The following is a 19,368-nucleotide window of genomic DNA, read 5'->3' on the forward strand; positions in this document are numbered from 1 at the left end:
CAGCCTATCCTATGAGAACTATAGTCTTCAGGGTGCAAAACACTGAGCTGGCCATTAGCGAGGTTGCCTGGTAGTAGACTTGTCTGTACCCTCAGAGAGTTCCTCCCCCTCTTCTAGGCCAACCCTTTCATGCGGGGGGTGGGGGGGGGGGGGTGGATCTGAGGCCCTAAGAGGGAACCAGGACTACCTCGGATCACAGAAGACAACAAGTCTGTCTTGTTCCGGTCCACTCAGGTTCTCCTGTGAAACTGCCTGGGAGGGAATGACTAAGGTTCCACTGGCGGTGGGCACTGCGCCCCACTTGGGTAGCCCAGAGGCGAGAAAGGCTCCGAGGGGCGGGGGAGGGGTGGGGTGGGGTCAGGCGTTTGACTCCGCCTCTTCGTGCTGGTATCGGTCTGTGCTCGGGTGCTGGCTCAGTCTCCGCAGCTCTCTGCTGTCGCTCCCGGTCCACGAGATGACACCGCCTCCGCCCAGATGCACCTCCCTCGGCGTCCCGCGCTACCGCATTTCTGGCCCACAGGCTCGGTCCGGACTCCCGCTGCAGTTGCTACTGCTGCTGCTCTGGACGGCCGCCGACACCCAAGGCCACCCGAAGAGCGGACCCCGCATCTCCGCTGTCTGGAAAGGTAGGTGGCACGCGGGGGGGCGGAGCGCGGGATCCGATGCCTCCCGGGTGGGTGCAGAGTGTGCGGCACCGGAGGGGGTGCGTGCGCGAGGCTCTGTGGGTCCCGGGTGCTACTCGGGGAGAGTATGGGTCTGGATGAGGGTGAGTGTGCGCGCTGGCACACTGGAGCCGCTGGAACACTGAGGGGAAGCGGGTGGTGGGGCCGGAACCCAGGCTAAGTCGCTCTAAGTCCGCCCGCAGCTGGGAGCCGCAGCGCCGGGGCACCAGGGAAGGGAGCCGGCACCTCTCTCCGCCCAGAGGCGCTCTCTGTCCTCCAGCACAGGGCCTCTGTGCAAGACTCTCTCGGGCTGGGACCTCCACCCAAGTCCTTCCTGAGCTGCGGACTCCGCTGTTGCAAGGAGCCCTGGCTGGGCCAGAGACGGGGGCGCGGACTCCTTGCTGCCGCTGCTCCGCTCTGGCTGTGGGAACAAAGACCCTGCTGCCTTCCCTCGCCCCGGGCCCAGGACCCAGACCGGTAAAGGGGTGGGCACCCTGTGGTGTGCTGGGACTTGGTGTGGTGCTGCGGAGGCTTGGGGCACCTGGGCGCTACCTCTGCAATGCCGGCACTGGCCCCGGCCCCGGCCGATCCCCCCACCCTACCGGTCCGCACGTGGCAGTTGTTACCAGGAATAGGTGCCAGCGTTGTGGGCACAGCATTGGGTGGGGTGCGGCTGTTGGGACCCCACGCAGCGGGTCTGGGGTGTAGCTTTTAGGATGCGGTGGATATGCGAGTCTGAAGAACAGGGGTCTCCCTCAGGGGTGTCTTAGTTAAACAATGGGTCCGAAAGCCGGTTAGGTGGGGTCTGAGGCTTTATGCCATGAGGGATTGAGCTCCCCTCCCCTGCATTGCACGCTAATGCTTCCCACTCCCAGGACAACTGGGTTCTGCCCCCAAATTTGGTGGTGCTGTGGCCCCCTGTGGTGGAGGTGGACTCAGGGTGGGGGTTGGAGAAGCTGCCTGGTCTGGCCCTGACAGGGCCCTTTGATGACTGAGGCGGTTTGCAGGGATTGCCAGAGCCTGAACATTATCTGGGGCAGGTATTCTTAGCAGAGAGAAAGAAAATCCCCCACACACAACCAATGGCATGAACTGCAGCTGCAGCAGAGAGAATGTGACTCGCCCAAGGTCACTGGACAAAGTGCAGACAGGGCTCGGATCTGGCACAGGTCCAGTGCCAGCACTGGGTTAGGGAGGGGAGAAGGATTTAGGCAACTTCTTGGCCACAAAGGAGGGACTCTGGGGGCCAGCTCTGTAACCCAGCCCCAGATATTCTGTTGGGAGTGCAGCAGAGTAGGTGGACCTCTGGCGTCTACTCATGATAGACACCTCCAGCCCAGGCTTCCTCTGCCTTCCCAACATCTTGGCCTTGAGTCAAACCTCTTGGCTGTCCTGGACAGCCCCGAATTTGGGCCCTCTCAAGGGGATAAATGGCCCTGTCTAAGTGTTCTAGCATCTCCCCCTGTGCCCACCCCCTTGCATTCGGCTCTGCTTGCCTCCACTCCCCCAGACTTCTGAAGATCCTTCCCCCCACATATTTAATGCACACCCATTTCTTAGTACTTAATGTGTACCTCCCCATCGCAGGCACTTAGTCTTTCCACCCTGAGGCTATTTGAAGCTGCTTTCAGTTCTTTTGCCCACTTTTCAAAGCTCCCAACCCAGCTCCACCTCTCTTTTCCCTCCATGCAGTTCACTATAATAGCCACTCTGGCTGTGCCCTCTGCTTGGTAATACACTAATATCCCCCACTGGGGTCTGCCCACCCCTCACTTGTCTCCTTCTAGGGCAGCCTGTAGTCTCCTCCATCAGTGCCAGGCACCCCACTGGCCAGACAGACCCTGCCATTTGCCTGTCCCTCAGGACCACCAGCTGGTGATGGTATGCCTGGCTGACAGCTGCTTTCCATTTCCTGTGGGGTGACACATGGACAAAAGTGGGCTTGGGCAGGGCAACCCCAGAAGTGGGGTGAGAGGAGGATCCCCTTGGCCTTGCTGTAGTATAAGCCTAGGTTCCTGTCTACCAGTGGGTGGTTGTGGGTGGGTGGTAGCCTCCAGTAACAACCAGATCTAGGATAATGGTGATTCTGGAGCCACTTCTCTATGAGGCATAGGTTGGCGTTAAGTTTTAAGCCAAGACAGGTGTGGGACTAGGTATGGAGCTCCGGCTCTTCTTCGTAATTTATTTTTTGCTCCATGGACCCCTACACCCTAGGGCAGTGGTCGGCAAACTGCGGCTCGCGAGCCACATGCGGCTCTTTGGCCCCTTGAGTGTGGCTCTTCCACAAAATACCGACTTCTGCGCATGGGACACGAAGTTTCAATCGCAGTGTATGTGCGTGCCCACACGTGGTATTTTGTGGAAGAGCCACACTCAAGGGGCCAAAGAGCCGCATGTGGCTCGAGAGCCGCAGTTTGCCGACCACTGCCCTAGGGAAAGATTAGATTAGGGAGTTCTGGGAGGGTCCTAGCTTGCACTTGTCAGAGGTTGAGAACTCTCCAACATATTGAGTCCGGGCCCAGCAGTTCTGGGCAGAGAGGGATGTGCTAGCACTAACCTGCTGGGTGCCCTTGAGCTCCACACTGTGTCTGACTCTCAGAGCTCACCAGAGCAGGAAGGGCTCTGAGATTGTCCCCTGAGGGCTGTCACTGACACATGGGCCAGTCAGAGATATGACTGTTTGGGCCTGCCCTTCCTGCAAGCAGGGGCTGGAGAGGAGTGGGTCATAGGTGAAGGCAGGAGATTGGCATGCCCGTGGAAGCTATGCACCCCTCTCTCATTTCATCCCCAGTTAGAGGAGATGGAGAAGCTCAGGAAGGTCCTGACCCCCAAGGTCAGAGATGAGCCAACCTGCCCCCAAGGAGAAACAGAGCTACTTGCCCAGCCGGTTCTGCCTCTGCCTTGTCCAATTAAACAACAGGATGTTATTGTTGACTTGAGGCTGCTTGGGGGAGCCATTATGGAGCTACTCCCCAGGGCAGGGGATGAGGTCACAGCTGGGGCTCCCTAAGCATCAGCATTTTCAGTGGAAATCCTTGCCCCCTTGGGGACTTAGATGTGCTCCTCACCTTCAGGGTGAGCCCCCTGCAGAACAGAGAGGGGGCAATTCCCAGGAGGAGATGGGGGATGGTCCTAGGCTGGGAGAGAGATGCTCTGTGATGCCTCTAAGAGCTTCCTGCCAAGCTCTGTGACCTCTCTGTCCTGAATAGTGAAGGTTCTGAGAGCAGGCTGGATGGAGTGAGTGCAGGCACAGGCTCAAGATGACCGTGGTGTCAGGGAAAGAGATCCCAGCTCTGGCCTGATTTTATGTGTGACTCTAGGCAAAGGTTTGCTTTTTTCTGAGCCTCAGTTTCCTCAAATGTCCAAAGTGAATGGAGGGAGGAGTTATACTTATCAGAGCACTAATCTCCTGCGATCCCTACCTTTCTGGGATGAGCAGAGTCTGTGGTGGCCCATTCAGATCTTAGCTGTGAGGAGAAATTGAAACCTGGGAAATCAGGGGAAATCCTTGAGTTTCGTGTTCTTTTCTTTTTCTCTCATGAGCTGAGGATCAGCTGGAGGAAGTGGCGTATTGGTTTGTGGCCTGAAAGGTAGACAGTATTTCAGCATTTTTGACATTTGACATTTGCTGGGGCCAACCTGTGATGGTCCTGGGGCTGTGCTTGGGGATCGATCCAGGGATGAGAAACTAGACAAGTCTAGACTTCTCAGTGTAGGTGGAGAAATAGGAAGTCAACTTGCAGTTACAATGAAATGTGGCAGAGGGCAGCTGTGGGGGTTGAGGAGGTACATAATCCAGTATCCCCAATTAGGGAAGGCTTCCTGAAAGAGGTGGTATGCCATGATGGCAGGAGGAGCAGGAGACAGCTGGGGGATGGGAGGGACAGGAGGAAGCACCTGGCATGACAAGATTTCTGACCCTAAAACTTACAACTAGGACCAGGGGGAGGAGGAGGCAATGAGTGGGAGACATTGAGTCGGCCTTGGCCTCCGGGTTTTGGGAAGGTTTCTTGCAGGAGGTCACATGTGAGCTCAGTCACCTGACTTCCATACTGGCCCTGTGTGGGGAGGAAGGACCATGGCTGTCAGGAAAGTCCTCCCAGGAGTCACAGCTTGCTGATGGGAAGCTGGGGCTGCGTCCTGGGAGACCAATGCTTCCCCCCACCCCCAGCCCTCCTGATTGTGGGGGACAGTTGAGGCCTGAGGCCCACCCCTCGGCAGAGACTTTTCATGGAAGGGAGGGAGCTCCCCCAGCACCAGCCAGGCCCTGTGGGGGGAGGAGGGGCAGACAGATGCCCTTCCTCTGACCTTCCAGGAACCTTCACCTTCTTAAGGAGGTTGGGGGAGGAGGGTGTAGGTCACTCCCCGGGGTGGGAGACAGGGAGAGCTGGACACTCTTCTATGAGGAAGGCCAGGCTCAGCCCAGGGAATAGGGTCCCGTTGCCTGCAGGGGGTAGTGGTGGGAGTGGGTGGCCCTTATGAAAGCTGGGGCCCCATCTGATATCCTGTCCTCCTCCCCCAGCTCCATGTCACTCATTTCAGCCACTATAGGGCCTGTGTCACAGGAGACTGACCACACTTCCCCTGCTTTAGTTGGCAGTTCTGGGGCTAGATACTTCCTCTTCTCTTGGTTTCCTTTTTTGGCAAGGCCTGGCTGCCCCGGAAACCTCCTCTCTCTCAGGGCAGGGGAGGAAGGGGTCCTCCTACAGCATGGAGGACTCATTGGTTCCGGCAAAATGGGCTTCCACCTTCTCTAGCCAGCCTAAGCCACGAGAGACCTGGAGATCCATCCCCTCCCTGCCCCCTATGGTATGAGGGAGGGGAGTGGTTCTCCCCCTCCAAGACCTTTATTCCCCAGCCTTGGCCTAGGACCCACTGTGTCTCCAGGACTATGCCCTGGCCTCTGTGAGGCCCCTCCATCCCTCTGCGTCATTGTGTTGAGAGCTTCTCCTGGGACACACAGAGACAGAGCTGCCACTTCCCCAGTCCTACATGGTAGCCTGGCCCCACTCCCACCTTATCTTCCACACTTCTTCCCTCCCCACTCCCCAGTTCCCCACCTTTTCTTGCCTCAGGGCTGTTGCCCTGCACCCCATTCACCCTCTTTTTCCTTTCTGCCAGTGCTATCTCACTTCCTCCAAGGAGCCTTCTTGGATAACTTCAGCCCACACAACCTGACTGGACAGAGTTTAGGATGTCAGAAATAAAATCAGATCAGCTGAGCTAACCACAAGTTCCACAGATGGGAAAATTGAGGACAATGACGACAGGGACTTGCCCAAGGTCACCCAGTGAGACTGGCATAGCTGGGACCAGGGCTGTGTCTTCTGCTTCTGGCCTCAGTTCTTGGCTTCCCTCCATTTGCCTGTCTGCCTTCATGCTCTGTCCCAGGCTTAGGGTTCCATGAGCCCCTTTCCTCCTTGGCTGGCTCAGCTTGAGCCCAGCTCTTACTGCCCCAGCACTGTCTGCTGACATGAGCCCCACTGTCATGACCTTCCTCCATTGGGATCTTAGATTTGGGCCGGCTCAATGCACCTCTTCTGCTTTTTTTTCCTCAGGGCAGCTGGGCCTCGGAGGGTCTCTGCCAGGGCAGGTTGAACTGTGTCATGACTTGGGCTAATCTGGGTTTAACCTTCACAGCATCCTGGGATTAGGCTGATCTTGAGTATCTCCTGCACACCCTGCTTCCAATTAGGGGTTCGGGCTCTGTGCCAGCAGCCCCAAGCAGTCCTTATCGTGGAGGGCAGCTAACCCCTGCCCCATGCCTAGGTCTGTGTTCTGCCCATCTGAGGAGGAGGAGAAGCCCTGGGCAGCATCCAGGTGCCCAGAGAGCAAGGCCTGCTGCCAATGACTAGGGAGGGCACCTGGAGAGATCAGGAAGGACCAGTAGATACAGCCAAGGACTGTGACAGCAAGAAAGGTCACTGTGGAGTGTTACAACTGGGGAAGACTTCCTGGGGAAGGGGGAAGAACCAAGTGAGGGCCAGGGACAGGGTGTGGGGTGGGGGCAGAGAGCTGCTCATGTTGTTTGTCTTCTGGGCCTGAAGGAGAAAGGAAGGTCACCATGATAAGGTCAGCACCCTGTCAGTGGCCTGGGAACCTATTTTAAGATGTCTCCTCATCTGACATGGGGTTTAACCTACCCCAGTCCTGGCTCTCCCTACTATCTCATCTGCCCCCACTTGCCCAGCCCTAGCCTTGGCTTGGCCTGGGAATGACAGGGACTTGCCCAAGGCTACTCAGTGAGACAGGCATGTCTGGGACCATGCCTACCCCTGGCCTCAGCTCTTGGCCTCCCTCTACTTGTCTGTCTGGCCTTGCCTACAGGACTCCACACCAGACAGTGTGATCTGAAAGAAGATGATGTGCCAGCATAAGGTCAGAGGGAAGACTGAGCAGTGAGGACTGGAGCAGTCTGAACACTTCCTGGAGCCACGGGGGTTGAGACTAGATCTTCAAGGACAGATAAGACCACGTGCACAGAGAAAGGGGAGGACAGATAAGACCATGTGCACAGAGAAAGGGGAGGGAGAGGACAGTCAGAGGAGGGAAGAGAACCCGAAAAGGTGTGGCGATGAGAAGGAGCCATGGCAGAAGTGGGTAGGCCTTGTCTGCCAGCTAGAAGTATTGGGCCCTGCTGGGATGGGCAGTGGGGAGACATGGTGGGTTCTTGAACTGAGGAGCCAGGGGTAGAGGTGAGTATTTTTATAATTTATTTTAAAAATATTTTCAATTACAGTTGTCATTCAATATTATATTAATTTCAGGTGTACAGCATAGTGATTAGACATTTATATTTCTTATTAAGTGATCACCTTAGTCTAGTACCCACCTGGCACCATACATAGTTATTACAATATATTGACTATATTCCCTATGTTGTACTTCATAGCCCTTGACTGTTTTGTAACTACCAATTCGTCCTTAATCCTTCACCTTTTTCACCCAGACCCCCAAACCTCTTCCCCTTGGTAATCATCAGTTTGTTCTCTATACCTATGAATTTGTTTCTGTTTTGTTTGTTCATTTATTTATTTTTCTTTAGTTTATACATATAAGTGAAATAATATATTTGTCTTCCTCTGTCTGACTTATTTCACCTAGCATAATACTCTCTAGATCCATCCATGTTGTGGCAAATGTTAAGATTTCATTCTTTTTTATGGCCGAGTAATAGTCCAATGTGTATATGTACCACATCCTCTTTATTTAATGGTCCACTGATGGGCACTTAGGGTGCTTCCATATTTTGGCTAATGTAAATAATGCTGCAGTGAACATAGAGGTGCATGTATCTTTTTGAAATAGTGATTTGTGTTTCTTCGGATAAATACCCACAGGTGGAATTGCTGGGTCATATGGTAGTTATATTTTTAAGTTTTTGAGGAACCTCCATACTGTTTTTCATGGTGGCTGCACCAATCTGCATTCCAACCAACAGTGCATGAGGGTTTCCTTTTCTCTATACCCCAGAGGGGAGTGTTTTTGGCCAGTGCTGGCTGGTGGGAACCTTGCTGGGCATGTGTTAAAGAAGGGTTTGTGAGTATACCCTGCACTTTGCTGTGGTCTTCCCAAGACCACAGAATATGTTCTATTTCTGGGCAGAGATCTCAGAAAACTTATCTTCTCAGTTAGTCATGCTGGTCATCACTCAGTGCTGTGCTGCACCCCTAGATCCACCCACACCACCGCATCAGGCCTGTATACCCATGCTCACTTAAACACACTCTCCTTAGGGCATCGTGATGGAGGTCAGGGCTTCATTGGCCAAGAGGCATCTGAGCAGGTTGTACCCTCTCTGGGCCTTAGTCTCCTCATCTGTATGGAAGGGGCTGGCCTGGAAGCTTCGAAAAGCCCATCTATGAAGCACAGAGTCATAAGCACAGATTCCAGAGTCAGTCTGCCTGAGTGTCAACCTTCTCTCCACCTTAATAGCTGTGTGATCCTGGGCAAGTTACTCAACTTTTTTGTGTCTCGGTGCCCTCATCTGTAAAATGGGGATAATAAGAGAACCCACCTCGTAAGAGTTCAGTGATTATTTTTTTTTTTTAATTAAATCGTTATTGTTCAGATTATTACATTTGTTCCTCTTTTTTCCCCCCATAACTCCCCTCCTTCCAGCTCCCACCCCACCCTCCACCCTCACTCCCCACCCACTGTCCTCATCCATAGGTGCATGATTTTTGTCCAGTCACTTCCCGCATCTCCCACACCCCTTTTTCCCCCAAGAATAGTCAGTCTATTCCCTTTCTATGTCCCTGATTCTATTATAATCACCAGTTCATTCTGTACATCAGGTTATTTATTCACTTGATTCTTAGATTCATTTGTTGATAGATGCATGTTTGTTGTTCATAATTTGTATCTTTACCTTTTTCTTCTTCTTCCTCTTCTTAAAGGATACCTTTCAGCATTTCATATAATACTGGTTTGGCAGTGATGAACTCCTTTAGCTTTTCCTTATCTGTGAAGCTCTTTATCTGACCTTCAATTCTGAATGATAGCTTTGCTGGATAAAGTAATCTTGGTTGTAGGTTCTTGGTATTCAGCACTTTGAATATTTCTTGCCATTCCCTTCTGGCCTGCAAAGTTTCTGTTGAGAAATCAGCTGACAGTCGTATGGGTATTCCCTTGTAGGTAATTGAGCCTCTTTCTCTTGCTGCTTTTAAGATTTTCTCTTTGTCTTTTGCTCTTGGCATTTTAATGATGATGTGTCTTGGTGTGGTCCTCTTTGGATTCCTTTTGTTTGGGGTTCTCTGCGCTTCTTGGACCTGTAAGTCCATTTCTTTCACCAGGTGGGGGAAGTTTTCTGCCATTATTTCTTGAAATAGGTTTTCAATATCTTGCTGTCTCTCATCTTCTGGCACTCCAATGACTCTGATATTAGACCGCTTAAAGCTGTCCCAGAGGCTCCTTACACTATCTTCACACTTTCGGATTCTTTTTTCATTTTGCTTTTCCAATTGGGTGTTTTTTGTCGAATCTTTGGTTTGATTATTGTACTCCTCTGGTCTGCTATTGGGTATAATATTCTTTATTTCAGTCCATGTATGCTTACTTTCTAATTTCTTTATCGTAGCATCGAGGGTCTCATTAGTTTTCGTGAGGCTCTGCACAAATTTATGGCAAGCCCTCAAAATTGCGATTCTTAGCTCCATATCCTCCATTTCTGTCATGTTTTTTTGTCTCCGCATCTTTTATGCTTTCTTGGTGCACCCCCTTGTGGTCTCTGTGCGCAGTCTTGTTCTAGCCAAGCCTTAATTGTTGTAGTTAACACTAGAGGGATTTGACCCCCAGGCCGACTGGCTATAGGAATCAGCTGTATGGAAAACGTCTGCCTTCTGGGGAGGCGCTAATCCAGCCTTTGCCTGAGGCGATCGGCAAATGGCTGTGCCAGAGTTTGGGCGGGGCGGGATCAACAGGGCGGGCGGAGGGAGCAGTTATGGCCACGCTCAGTCCCGTTCCCAGAGGCTCTGCTTCTCAGAACCCCGGCAGCCGCTGCAAACCTCGGAGAGAAAGCTGCCCTCAGGTTCCAACTGATGCCAGATAATCCCGCTTCTCCCGTTTGAGTCTGGGTCCCTAGAGACTCGCCCGGATCTGGAGCCCAGAGTCTGAGACTCACTCCCGACAGAAAACGACAACCGCGCCCTCAGCCACCAGCCGGCTTTGCGCGCGCACCTCGGTACCTTTGTATTTTCCACACTGCGCCGCCTCTGAGCCTCGATTTGCTGTTCTCTTTCCTTCTAGTTGTAGAGTCTCTCTTCAGCCAGCCTTCCTGTGGTTCTGGGTGATGTCCGTTCAGTCTTTTAGTTGTATTTTTGAAATGGTTGTTTGCGGCAGCGGTCTCCGGTGTTTACCTACGCCGCCATCTTCGAGTTCAGTGATTATTAAATGAATTAATATACCCCCAAATCACGCAGAATAGTGCCTGGCACATGGTGAATGCTATGGAGTGGTTAGGTGGTAGGTAGGGGTATCACTGTCATCATTGTCATCCTCTTCCTCCTTTGGCATCTCCCCTTTGGTTTCTGATGAAATAAAGCTCTGGCAGCCCAGCCCCCACCAGCTCTCCCTAACTGCTGCCCTTCTATTGCTTCCCCCACGCACCCATTGCTGGCCCAGGCTATGCTCACCTGGGAACCTTCTTTTTCTCAACAGTCTTCCCATCCTGCTTCCCTGCCTCCACTAACCATCTTTTGCCCTCTCTGCCACCTTTGCCCTGGCTCTGGGCCCAAGGGCAGGCCCTGCAGCTCTACTCATTGTTTCCTTTGAAGGAGCCACCAGCTGACCTTGGCCTCACTTTGGGGCTTTTAGAACCTGCTGGGCTGAAGAATAGGTGAAGGTAAATGGGACATAGTGTTCATCCTGGGCTTCCTGCCTTCCCTGGGTGTGTTGCTTCCTCTCTGCTCCAGTTGGGTCTCAGTGCCAACCTTCTCTCCCTGAGCCCCTGAATCTGGCTCAGCTTAGCTTCCCCACAGCTTGCTTTTCAACTGCCCCATTCCCTCCAAAGCTTTGCCCCCGCTGGTCTCCTCACCAGCCAAGCCTCCTGTCCTTTGAGCACAGTGGCTCAGAGCTGGCTTGGAAGGGCCTTCGTTTTCCTGTCTATAAGATGGGCATGCACCCCTTGTCCTGCCTTTTCTGCAGGGTGGTTGGGGAATTTGGTGGGGTAGTCAGTGGAGGCAGATGAGGATGTGGCTTCTTTCTTCTGCTGCCTCTACCTCCAGAAAGTTGTCTCTCACTTTGCCAAAAGTGACCCATGAATCTAACCCTGATTTCTTTGTGATTTTTCCAAGATTGATGGTGGGTCATAAAACCTAGACCTTAGCAAGTACTAGCTGTTCCAATCCACAGAGGAGGAAACTGAAGTCAGGAAGGCCCAGCCCCTGGTCATGGTCATACCCAGCCAGCCGCCTGGCTGCCAAAGGGAGAACATTACTTCTTGCTGATAAAGACGAGGCAGACCTCTCACTTCCCATGACTAAGAACCATATCAAGAGCCTGCTACCTGTCTAGTGCATGGCTCTGACCCTGCCAGGCAGCTGGCTGGAACCTTGTCCTGCCAAATGTCAAATGTCACCAGCACCCCAGTAACAACCACAGCTCCTCCTTAGCATGAGCCAGTGCCACCCTGGAAACTGGGCTTCTGGGTATGAAGAGTAGCTTCTCACACCCTCATCCCGGGCCATATCAGGAGAGACAAAATCAATGCAACATTTGTCCCTTTGACTCCATTCATCCCAGTAGAAAGGTTTCCCTCCACTGCTCTGACACAGTGCTGCATTCCACCTTTAGTCACTTCTTAGAGTTTAAGGCTTTGGTTGCTAAAAGTCCCTGGAGATCAGGACCCCATCTGGAAGGTAGGTGTGTGGGTGATTCCTGTCAGTCATCAGGTTAGTGCCTTCTCAACTAATAGGGAGGGGGACGGTGGAGAGCAGGAGATGACTCAGGGAAGGGGAGAGAAGATGATTTACAGCTTTTTTGCAAATCCAGAGGCTCTCAAGAAAGCCCAGGATGTGGTTCCAGAGGGCTAAGCTGGGTGCTGGGTACCAGAAACCCTGGGCTGTGACTTTGCCCTGCCCCTGTCTCCTTTGCTGTGTGCCTTGGGCCATTGACACAGCCTCTCTGGTCTCTATGCCCCCTCAGCTCAATGTTGTTCAGATCTCCTCCCTTCCACCTTGACCCATAGGGTGTGGGTTCCAAAGGGTGGAGAGGCTGCCGGCTAATTCCTGGGCTCCACGTGGGCCTTTCCTCTTCTCTCTGCCAGCTGTGTGGTAGGCAAGTGTGTGAGGTGGGTGGGGGTGGGGCGTAGCTCCTGTCACCTGTGGCTGGAGTCCCAACTGGAGGCTGGCCTGGCTTCTGCTGGGTGTCTGAATTCCTACCATTCTCAGAGCCAACCTCAATACCCACTTTCAAAGGACTCCTTGAGGTTAGCATTCAAGACCTGTTGGGTCAGTGGGTCAGGTTGAAAGGCTGTCCCTCCCCAGACCAGACTGTGGGGCCTGTCCCTTGTTGCTCCCTTCAGGGACAACAGTATCCCCTCCCCATTCCAGCTCTTACTTTGCCCTCCCCTTGGGCTATCCTCTTTCACAAGCAAAGAGGAAATGGGGACAGCACCCAGAGAGTATGAGAGAAGGAATGGTGTTCCACCCGGCAGGCCTGCTTTACAGAAGTCCAGACTTACCCTGGCTAACTGGCTGCTGGGACAGTGGTGGGAAGGTGGCGAGTATGAGAGGAATCAGCTCTGACTGGTTTCAACAGGATCAGGCTTTAGGGACAACTCGACTTGTGGGGGCTATGGCTGAGGGAGATTGCCTCCCACACCCAGCCATCTTCTTGACCTTTGTTTCAGTTTGGGCTGGGCCTGGGCCTTGCCAGTCCTGACACTGTGAGGAGGGTGGGGACTCAGTGAGGGCCATGGTGCCCTGGCAGCCTGAGTGTGCTCTTCCTTGATCCAGAAGGAGTAAGGGTTGGAATCACATGGGGTAGGAGGAGGGGGTCTTGTACCAGGCTGCCTCTGGGGCTATGCCTACCCTGTGTTCCCCTAGCCCCCTCCCCTGCCTGAACTCCTGGTTATTCTGGGAGCTTTTAGCTACCACTTAGTCAGCCACTAATGCATCAGGCTGGAGAGTGAGGGGGGAGACACGGTGGTGCCAGACGGTGCTCCTTTTAGATATCCAGGATGGAAAGCAGAGGGGGCTGGGCAGGCAAGGAAGCCCGGAGGTGGGGTGCTAGAGGAGGGATGGCTTTCGGGACACTGGCCCTGCTCTAGGAAGGAGGGGAAGCACCAGAGACTGCTGGGCAGTGGGTTGGTGTATCTTTGGGGGGCTGCAGCACCTCCTCTCCCCATCACACAGGTCCTTAGCCCGCCTTCCTGATCTTCTCTGGTTAGTTCTCTGCACTCACCATCCAGTCAGCTTCCCTGCTTTGCTCAGCCTGTTTCCCCTGCGAAGTTAATTCTCTTTCTGCCTGTTCCTGATCCATCTAGCTTGAATCTGCCTTTTCCATCTCTTCGATTTCATAAGGAAGCAAAAAGACGTGTTTAAGGATGTGACAATTGTTCCCTTGGCTGGGCCTTTTTAGGGGCAGTCCCAGCCTTGCTTTGCATGGGCAGAGCCTTGAAGGCTGACCCTTCCCTGGCCCATGTTGGTGCCATGGGGCTACGGATCCTGGCCCCAAAGGCCTGGTGCTGCCTTCACTTCCAGGCAGCCCTCCTGCCCCTGAGCCCCCAGCCCCTGCTCCTGCCAACCTGAACAAAGCTTCCTTTCATGTATTCATCGAGCTCAGACACTTCCCAGGCACAATCAGGCCCTTTGAGGGCTTTGGGCTGTGCAGGAGCAGGGGTGGGGCTGGGGTGGAGAATGGGCCAAGTCCAGGTCCTGGTGCCGGACTGGTGCCATCCCCTCCAACATATCACCAGGCGCAGAGCAGTGAGGGGTGAGAGCCTGGGGTTCAGTGGAGGCAATGCTTCTGGGCTCCTGTTTGATCTTCTGCAAAATGGGGCCAGTAGTCCCTGCCTCCCCTGCAGCCCAGGGGCTGCAGCCAGGGTTTGAGAGGAATAGGGCTCAGGCTTGCAAATCTGTCCTGGCCCTGATGCTGCAGTCCCCTCACAGGGAGCTGCAGCAGCTCTCACCCGCCCTCTGTGTCCTCAGAAATTCTTTGTGCGCAGCCCTGGGGGCTGCACCTAGACAGTTTTGCTTGAGCATTGTGGAGGCTTGCTTTGATGTGGCTGACTCCCCTGCAACTGAATTCCAGGGTAGGGCCAGTTTCCCTTCAGACCTTGCTCTTCAGGACCAGGCTACTGCCTCTCCCATCAGACTAGACTTCCCTGGGCAGGACTTCAGACGCCCAGACAAGGGCTCCTTCAGGGACCCCTCTGGTGCTTCTTTCCAGAGGTGAGAGCTGTGCCTTGGTTGTGGCCTTGTTGCTGGTGCAGGCTGAGGTGACTGGTAGAGATGGCCAGCATGGCCCAAGGGTTGGGGCTCCTCCCCTTTAGCCTTGGGGTGGGGGTTTCAGAGCTTCTGCCCCAGTCCAACATCTCTAGATGCAGACACACAGCTTTTCCTGGCCCCTGGCTGACTGGGGATGTGGGAGGGGAGCTGCGGCTGCTGACTGTCTGGATCCCAGGCTGGGCTCTGGGCTCTGGGCTGTGGGGTGGTGGCTGCTGCTCAGACTGCAGGTGCAAGGGGAGCTGTGGAAGCTGAGTCAGGAAGGCCTTGTATCTTCCGGCTGCTGACCCCAGCACTCTAATTTTATCCCAGCTGGAAAGGAGGCCCTGCACAGCTGGGACTGATGGGGAGTGGGCCTCACGGTGCAGGGAGGCTGCTTGGGCTGTTTGTGGAGCGCCCAGGGAAAGCCAGGTGAACCAGAGGCAGTGAGTTCAGCACTTCTCTGTGGCCCACAGTGCTGCATCTTCCTAAATGCTCCTGAGAACCAATACTCAGTTATGGACAAGGCAGTCTGTCCTGCCGCCTAGTGTATCCTTGGGTTGGCGTGTCCCCAAGGAGCCCTCAGTTTCCACTTCTGCAGTGAGCCAGGCTACAGCTGAGGTGGAGAGTGTGTTACCCCACCTCCAGAGTGACTTGGCCACACAGGGATGTATCTTAAGGAAAGGGAGTGAAGGTGTGTTGCGCTCCTTGCCCTGTTGAATGCAGAATCAGTAGGAATGTCTCAGATGGCAGCAAGAAGGATTTGGGGTAGACTCCGGAAAGGGGAGTTCTTTTCTCTCTGGGCTGGAGTGTGTCTTCCTTGGTATCACTGCTAAGCTGGCTAGCCCGGAGTTTGCTGTAGCTGAATAAACAGTGGTCAGGCCAAGTTCCTGCATGAGGCCTCAGGATGGTCGGAGGTGGGAAGATGTGAGCTGTCCCATCCCTGGAATTTAGTTCTGCAACCAGGACGAGCTCAGCAATGTCACTGGAGATGAGACATCTCCCCAGAGGCAGTATCTGCAGAGAGTTTCCTTTTTGGGCAAAATTGCCCAGATCAGCCCTCCTGTTTAAAGGCCCAGGCTGTGCTCTGTGAAGGACGTCCTATCCCAGAGTTGCTGGGGAGGGAGGGTGGAACTTTACTCCTGGGGTGAGCTGGCACCTCCATGAAACCAGGCCATAGTGGGCCAGGCCAGAGTCTAGCTGTGGGCAGGAGCTTGGTTCTCGTTAAGGGACTGCTACTGACTTTACAACCTTGTGCTATACCCGCTCTGGGCCTCTGTTTTTCCATTTGTGAAATGGGAGGGAATGGACATTTAGATTCCTTTCCATCTCTGATCTGAGCTGACCTACTCACCGAAGGCCTGGGATGGGCCAGGAGGAGTTGGAGAAGGCTTCTTGAAGGAGGGGATAGGGTGCTGAACAAAGTGATTCCAGGGAACCTGGACTCTAAGTGGGGTGCTTAGAACCCTGCTACCTGTAGGGGGTGGAGAAGGCTGCTTGCTGTGTTGTGGGTTGCAGAGAGCCTCAAACAGCACCGCCGGAGGTCCTGGTCCCTCTTGCCTAAGTCCAGCCTCTTGGAAATAGCCAAGTGTGTGGGAGGATGGGGAGTGGGGGAGGAAGCCTGCTCACCTAGGGGTCCTTACTCTGAGGTCACATATTATAGGGTAGGGGCCATGGCTTTGGGGTGAGGACAGCTGTTTGCTAGACCCTACCAGGGTACCCCTCACTTCTTCCACTTGTGGCTCCGAGTCCTGGTTGCTGCCCAGACCCAAGCACTAGTTGCCAGGCAGGTGCTGGTGTGCCTGAGAGGGAGGATAGGATCTCCCTGCCCATGGCCCAGCCTCAAGTTTTTGCCAATTGCCTCCTCCTCAGGCCGCGCAGGGAAGGACCGGGTGGATTTTGGCTCGGCAGAGCCACACACCGTGCTTTTCCATGAGCCAGGCAGCGATTCTGTGTGGGTGGGTGGACGTGGCAAGGTCTACCTCTTCAACTTCCCCGAGGGCAAGAACGCCTCTGTGCACACGGTGAGCCTGGGGCCCTTACTGCCCCTTACCCCCATTTCTCCCCTTATTTCCCTTCTGGCCTTGGTGAGGGGCCTCAGGGAATTAGGGGATGGGAGCTGGCATCTCCTCCTAAACTGGTCTACCTCCCGCTTTATCCCATAAACGGTCCCTGGGGGAGGCTCCCTAAAGGTAGTCCAGATGGGCGTGGGTGTTGGTCAGTGTGGAGAAAAGCCTGGAGCTTACCCACCTGGCCAGGTGGGCTGCACTGATGGGGGAGGCCTGGGCTGGAAGCTGAGCTCCAGAACCCCATCGCCCCGGCCTCTGAGATCTCTGGCCTAGTGCTCTGGGCTTGGCTCTGGGTATCAGGCCAAGCAGCCTGTGTGACCTTGGTGAATCACTCACCTTCTCAGAGCCCTGGTTGCTCACCTATGCTGTAAAATGAGCTTGTCCTGAGGGCACATGGACAGTGCTTGCAGGGCATCTGACCCCTGGCAGGTGGACTAATGCTTCCTCTCCTCTCCCCCAGGTGAACATTGGCTCCACCAAGGGATCCTGCCTGGGCAAGCAGGTGAGTGGAGGAGAGGGAGTGTAGAGGGGAGGCTGGCGCCTTGGAAAAGGGATGGGAGTCCCTGGGAGTCTGAGGAAGGAGGCATGGCCCTGCCTTGGGAGCCCCAGTCTGGGAGGAAAGAGGCAGCCCTGCCTGAGGGTTCCCAGTCTGAGTGGGAGACATAGTCCTTCTCCAAGGTCCCTGTGTTCTTCCTCTGCTCTGAGGGGAGTTGGGATCAGCTGCATCCCCTCTAGGCTCTCCTTGGAGACTGCCTCCATGCTCAGCCTTCTGATTCTGTCTTCCCCAAGACTAAGGGTTCTGGTTCGAGTCCTGCCAGGGCCTTTGACCAACCTCTCTTCTTCCCCTTCTGGGCAGGACTGTGAGAACTACATAACACTCCTGGAGAGACAGGGCGAGGGGTTGCTGGCCTGCGGCACCAATGCCCGGCACCCCAGCTGCTGGAGCCTGGTGAGAAGGCCCCTTCCCATATGCCTCGTCAGCTTACCCTTGCATGGGTGGGCTTCTGCCTCCCAAGGTGGGAAGAAGGTGGGAGACTCAGAGGCTGGCTCACCTTGTATAGAATGCTTGGGAGGAGGGGAAGCTGGAACCCATGGGAAGCAGTAGTCATGGGATTATGGGGCTGTCTAACCCCCTTTGCCTCCCCAGGTGAATGGCACTGTGGAGTCACTTGGTGAGAGGAGAGGTTATGCCCCCTTCAGCCCGGATGAGAACTCCCTGGTTCTGTTTGACGGTAGGGCTGCTGCCCTTGTCTGGGGGAGGGTGATCAAATCAGTGCCCAGGCCCAGGGAAGGGACTTCTAGGAGCTGTCTGCCCTTACCCATGCCTCTTCCACCATGCCCAGGGGATGAGGTATACTCTACAATACGGAAGCAGGAATACAACGGGAAGATCCCTCGGTTCCGCCGCATCCAGGGCGAGATTGAGCTGTACACCAGTGACACCGTCATGCAGAGTGAGTTAGGCTTCAGCTGGCTGGGGTGGACCAGGGTGTGAATGCCCACGGTGGCTCATGAGGTCCTCATGTCCCTTGGGAGGGCTCCCCAAGGGCGACTGGGGCCACAGGCCAGTTAGGAAAGTGGGAGTTCGGGACAGGTCTGAGCAGCCAGAGCTGAGGACGTTGGCCTGGCAGGGAGCAGGGGAACAGCAGAGGCAAAGGTACAGAGACAGATGGGCCCTACACACTGTGGTAACAAAACAGAGGAAGCCCCAGACCCAGAGTGGGGTCCTTGGGAGCCATAGTGTATCCCTCTGCTGAGCTCATGTGGGGGCAACTCTCCTTTCCTCCTCATTAGGGCTCTGCCAATTAGGCAGAAGTGACATAAAGGCCCAGGGACCTTCCTAGTCCCCAGGCATGAAGTCATTGCTCCTGGGCTGATGACATCTTTGTAGGGGGAGAGCAAAACAGATGTGGGATGGGGTGCTGAGTCTCAGACCCCTTGGGGTGTTGGGCCTGATGTTCTGAGTTTTATTCCAGGTCTGATTTGCTCCAGGTTTGTTTGTGCAGAGTTGGGAGGGTGTGGTGCAGGGTTGGAATGGGTCTCCCGAGCAGGCTCCCCCGACACCAATTGCAGGCCCCTTCCCATATGCCTCGTCAGCTTACCCTTGCATGGGTGGGCTTCTGCCTCCCAAGGTGGGAAGAAGGTGGGAGACTCAGAGGCTGGCTCACCTTGTATAGAATGCTTGGGAGGAGGGGAAGCTGGAACCCATGGGAAGCAGTAGTCATGGGATTATGGGGCTGTCTAACCCCCTTTGCCAGCCTGGGAGCCATAGTGTATCCCTCTGCTGTTCCCCTGTAGATCCACAGTTCATTAAGGCCACCATCGTGCACCAAGACCAGGCCTATGATGACAAAATCTACTACTTCTTCCGGGAGGACAACCCTGACAAGAATCCTGAGGCTCCTCTCAATGTGTCCCGCGTGGCCCAGCTGTGCAGGGTGAGTGGGTGGCTGAAGGGGCAAGAGTGTGTGTCTCTGCGTGAATAGGTGTGAGTGTGTGAGTTCCTGTTTGTCTGAAGGAGTGTGTGAAATATATGGGTAAGTCTGTGTGTGGGATGTATATGCACAAGAGTGTGCATCTGTGAGTGGGTAAAGATGGTTGAGCTCATGTGCATGTGTGGCAGTGTGAAGTGTATAGTCATCTAAGATGTGTATGAGTGTGAGTGGGAGTATGAAAATGTGTTCACATATGTGTTTCACCAGTGTGAAGGTG

At 54.5% G+C, this 19,368-nt stretch overlaps 1 protein-coding gene across 3 annotated transcripts in view; it reads left to right on the forward strand.

Moving 5' to 3' along the window:
* The first annotated feature begins 419 nt into the window (after window positions 1-419).
* Window positions 420-19,368, forward strand: part of SEMA7A (semaphorin 7A (JohnMiltonHagen blood group)) — a 74,405-nt gene continuing 55,456 nt past the window's right edge. For 2 of the 3 annotated variants that reach the window (XM_070430442.1, XM_070430451.1), the window contains exons 1-7: window positions 420-626; window positions 16,460-16,611; window positions 17,117-17,158; window positions 17,513-17,605; window positions 17,804-17,888; window positions 18,000-18,110; window positions 18,955-19,094. In XM_070430442.1, coding sequence (XP_070286543.1) covers window positions 455-626; window positions 16,460-16,611; window positions 17,117-17,158; window positions 17,513-17,605; window positions 17,804-17,888; window positions 18,000-18,110; window positions 18,955-19,094 — 795 coding nt within the window. In that variant the 5' untranslated portion in view covers window positions 420-454. The remainder of the gene's footprint in view (window positions 627-16,459; window positions 16,612-17,116; window positions 17,159-17,512; window positions 17,606-17,803; window positions 17,889-17,999; window positions 18,111-18,954; window positions 19,095-19,368) is intronic. The other variant, XM_070430433.1, reaches the window with a different exon arrangement.

The sequence above is a fragment of the Myotis yumanensis genome, unplaced genomic scaffold (genome assembly GCF_028538775.1).
Source record: "Myotis yumanensis isolate MYYU_CA2020_CCGP unplaced genomic scaffold, mMyoYum1.0.hap1 SCAF_1, whole genome shotgun sequence".
NCBI classification, from domain to species: Eukaryota; Metazoa; Chordata; class Mammalia; order Chiroptera; family Vespertilionidae; genus Myotis; species Myotis yumanensis.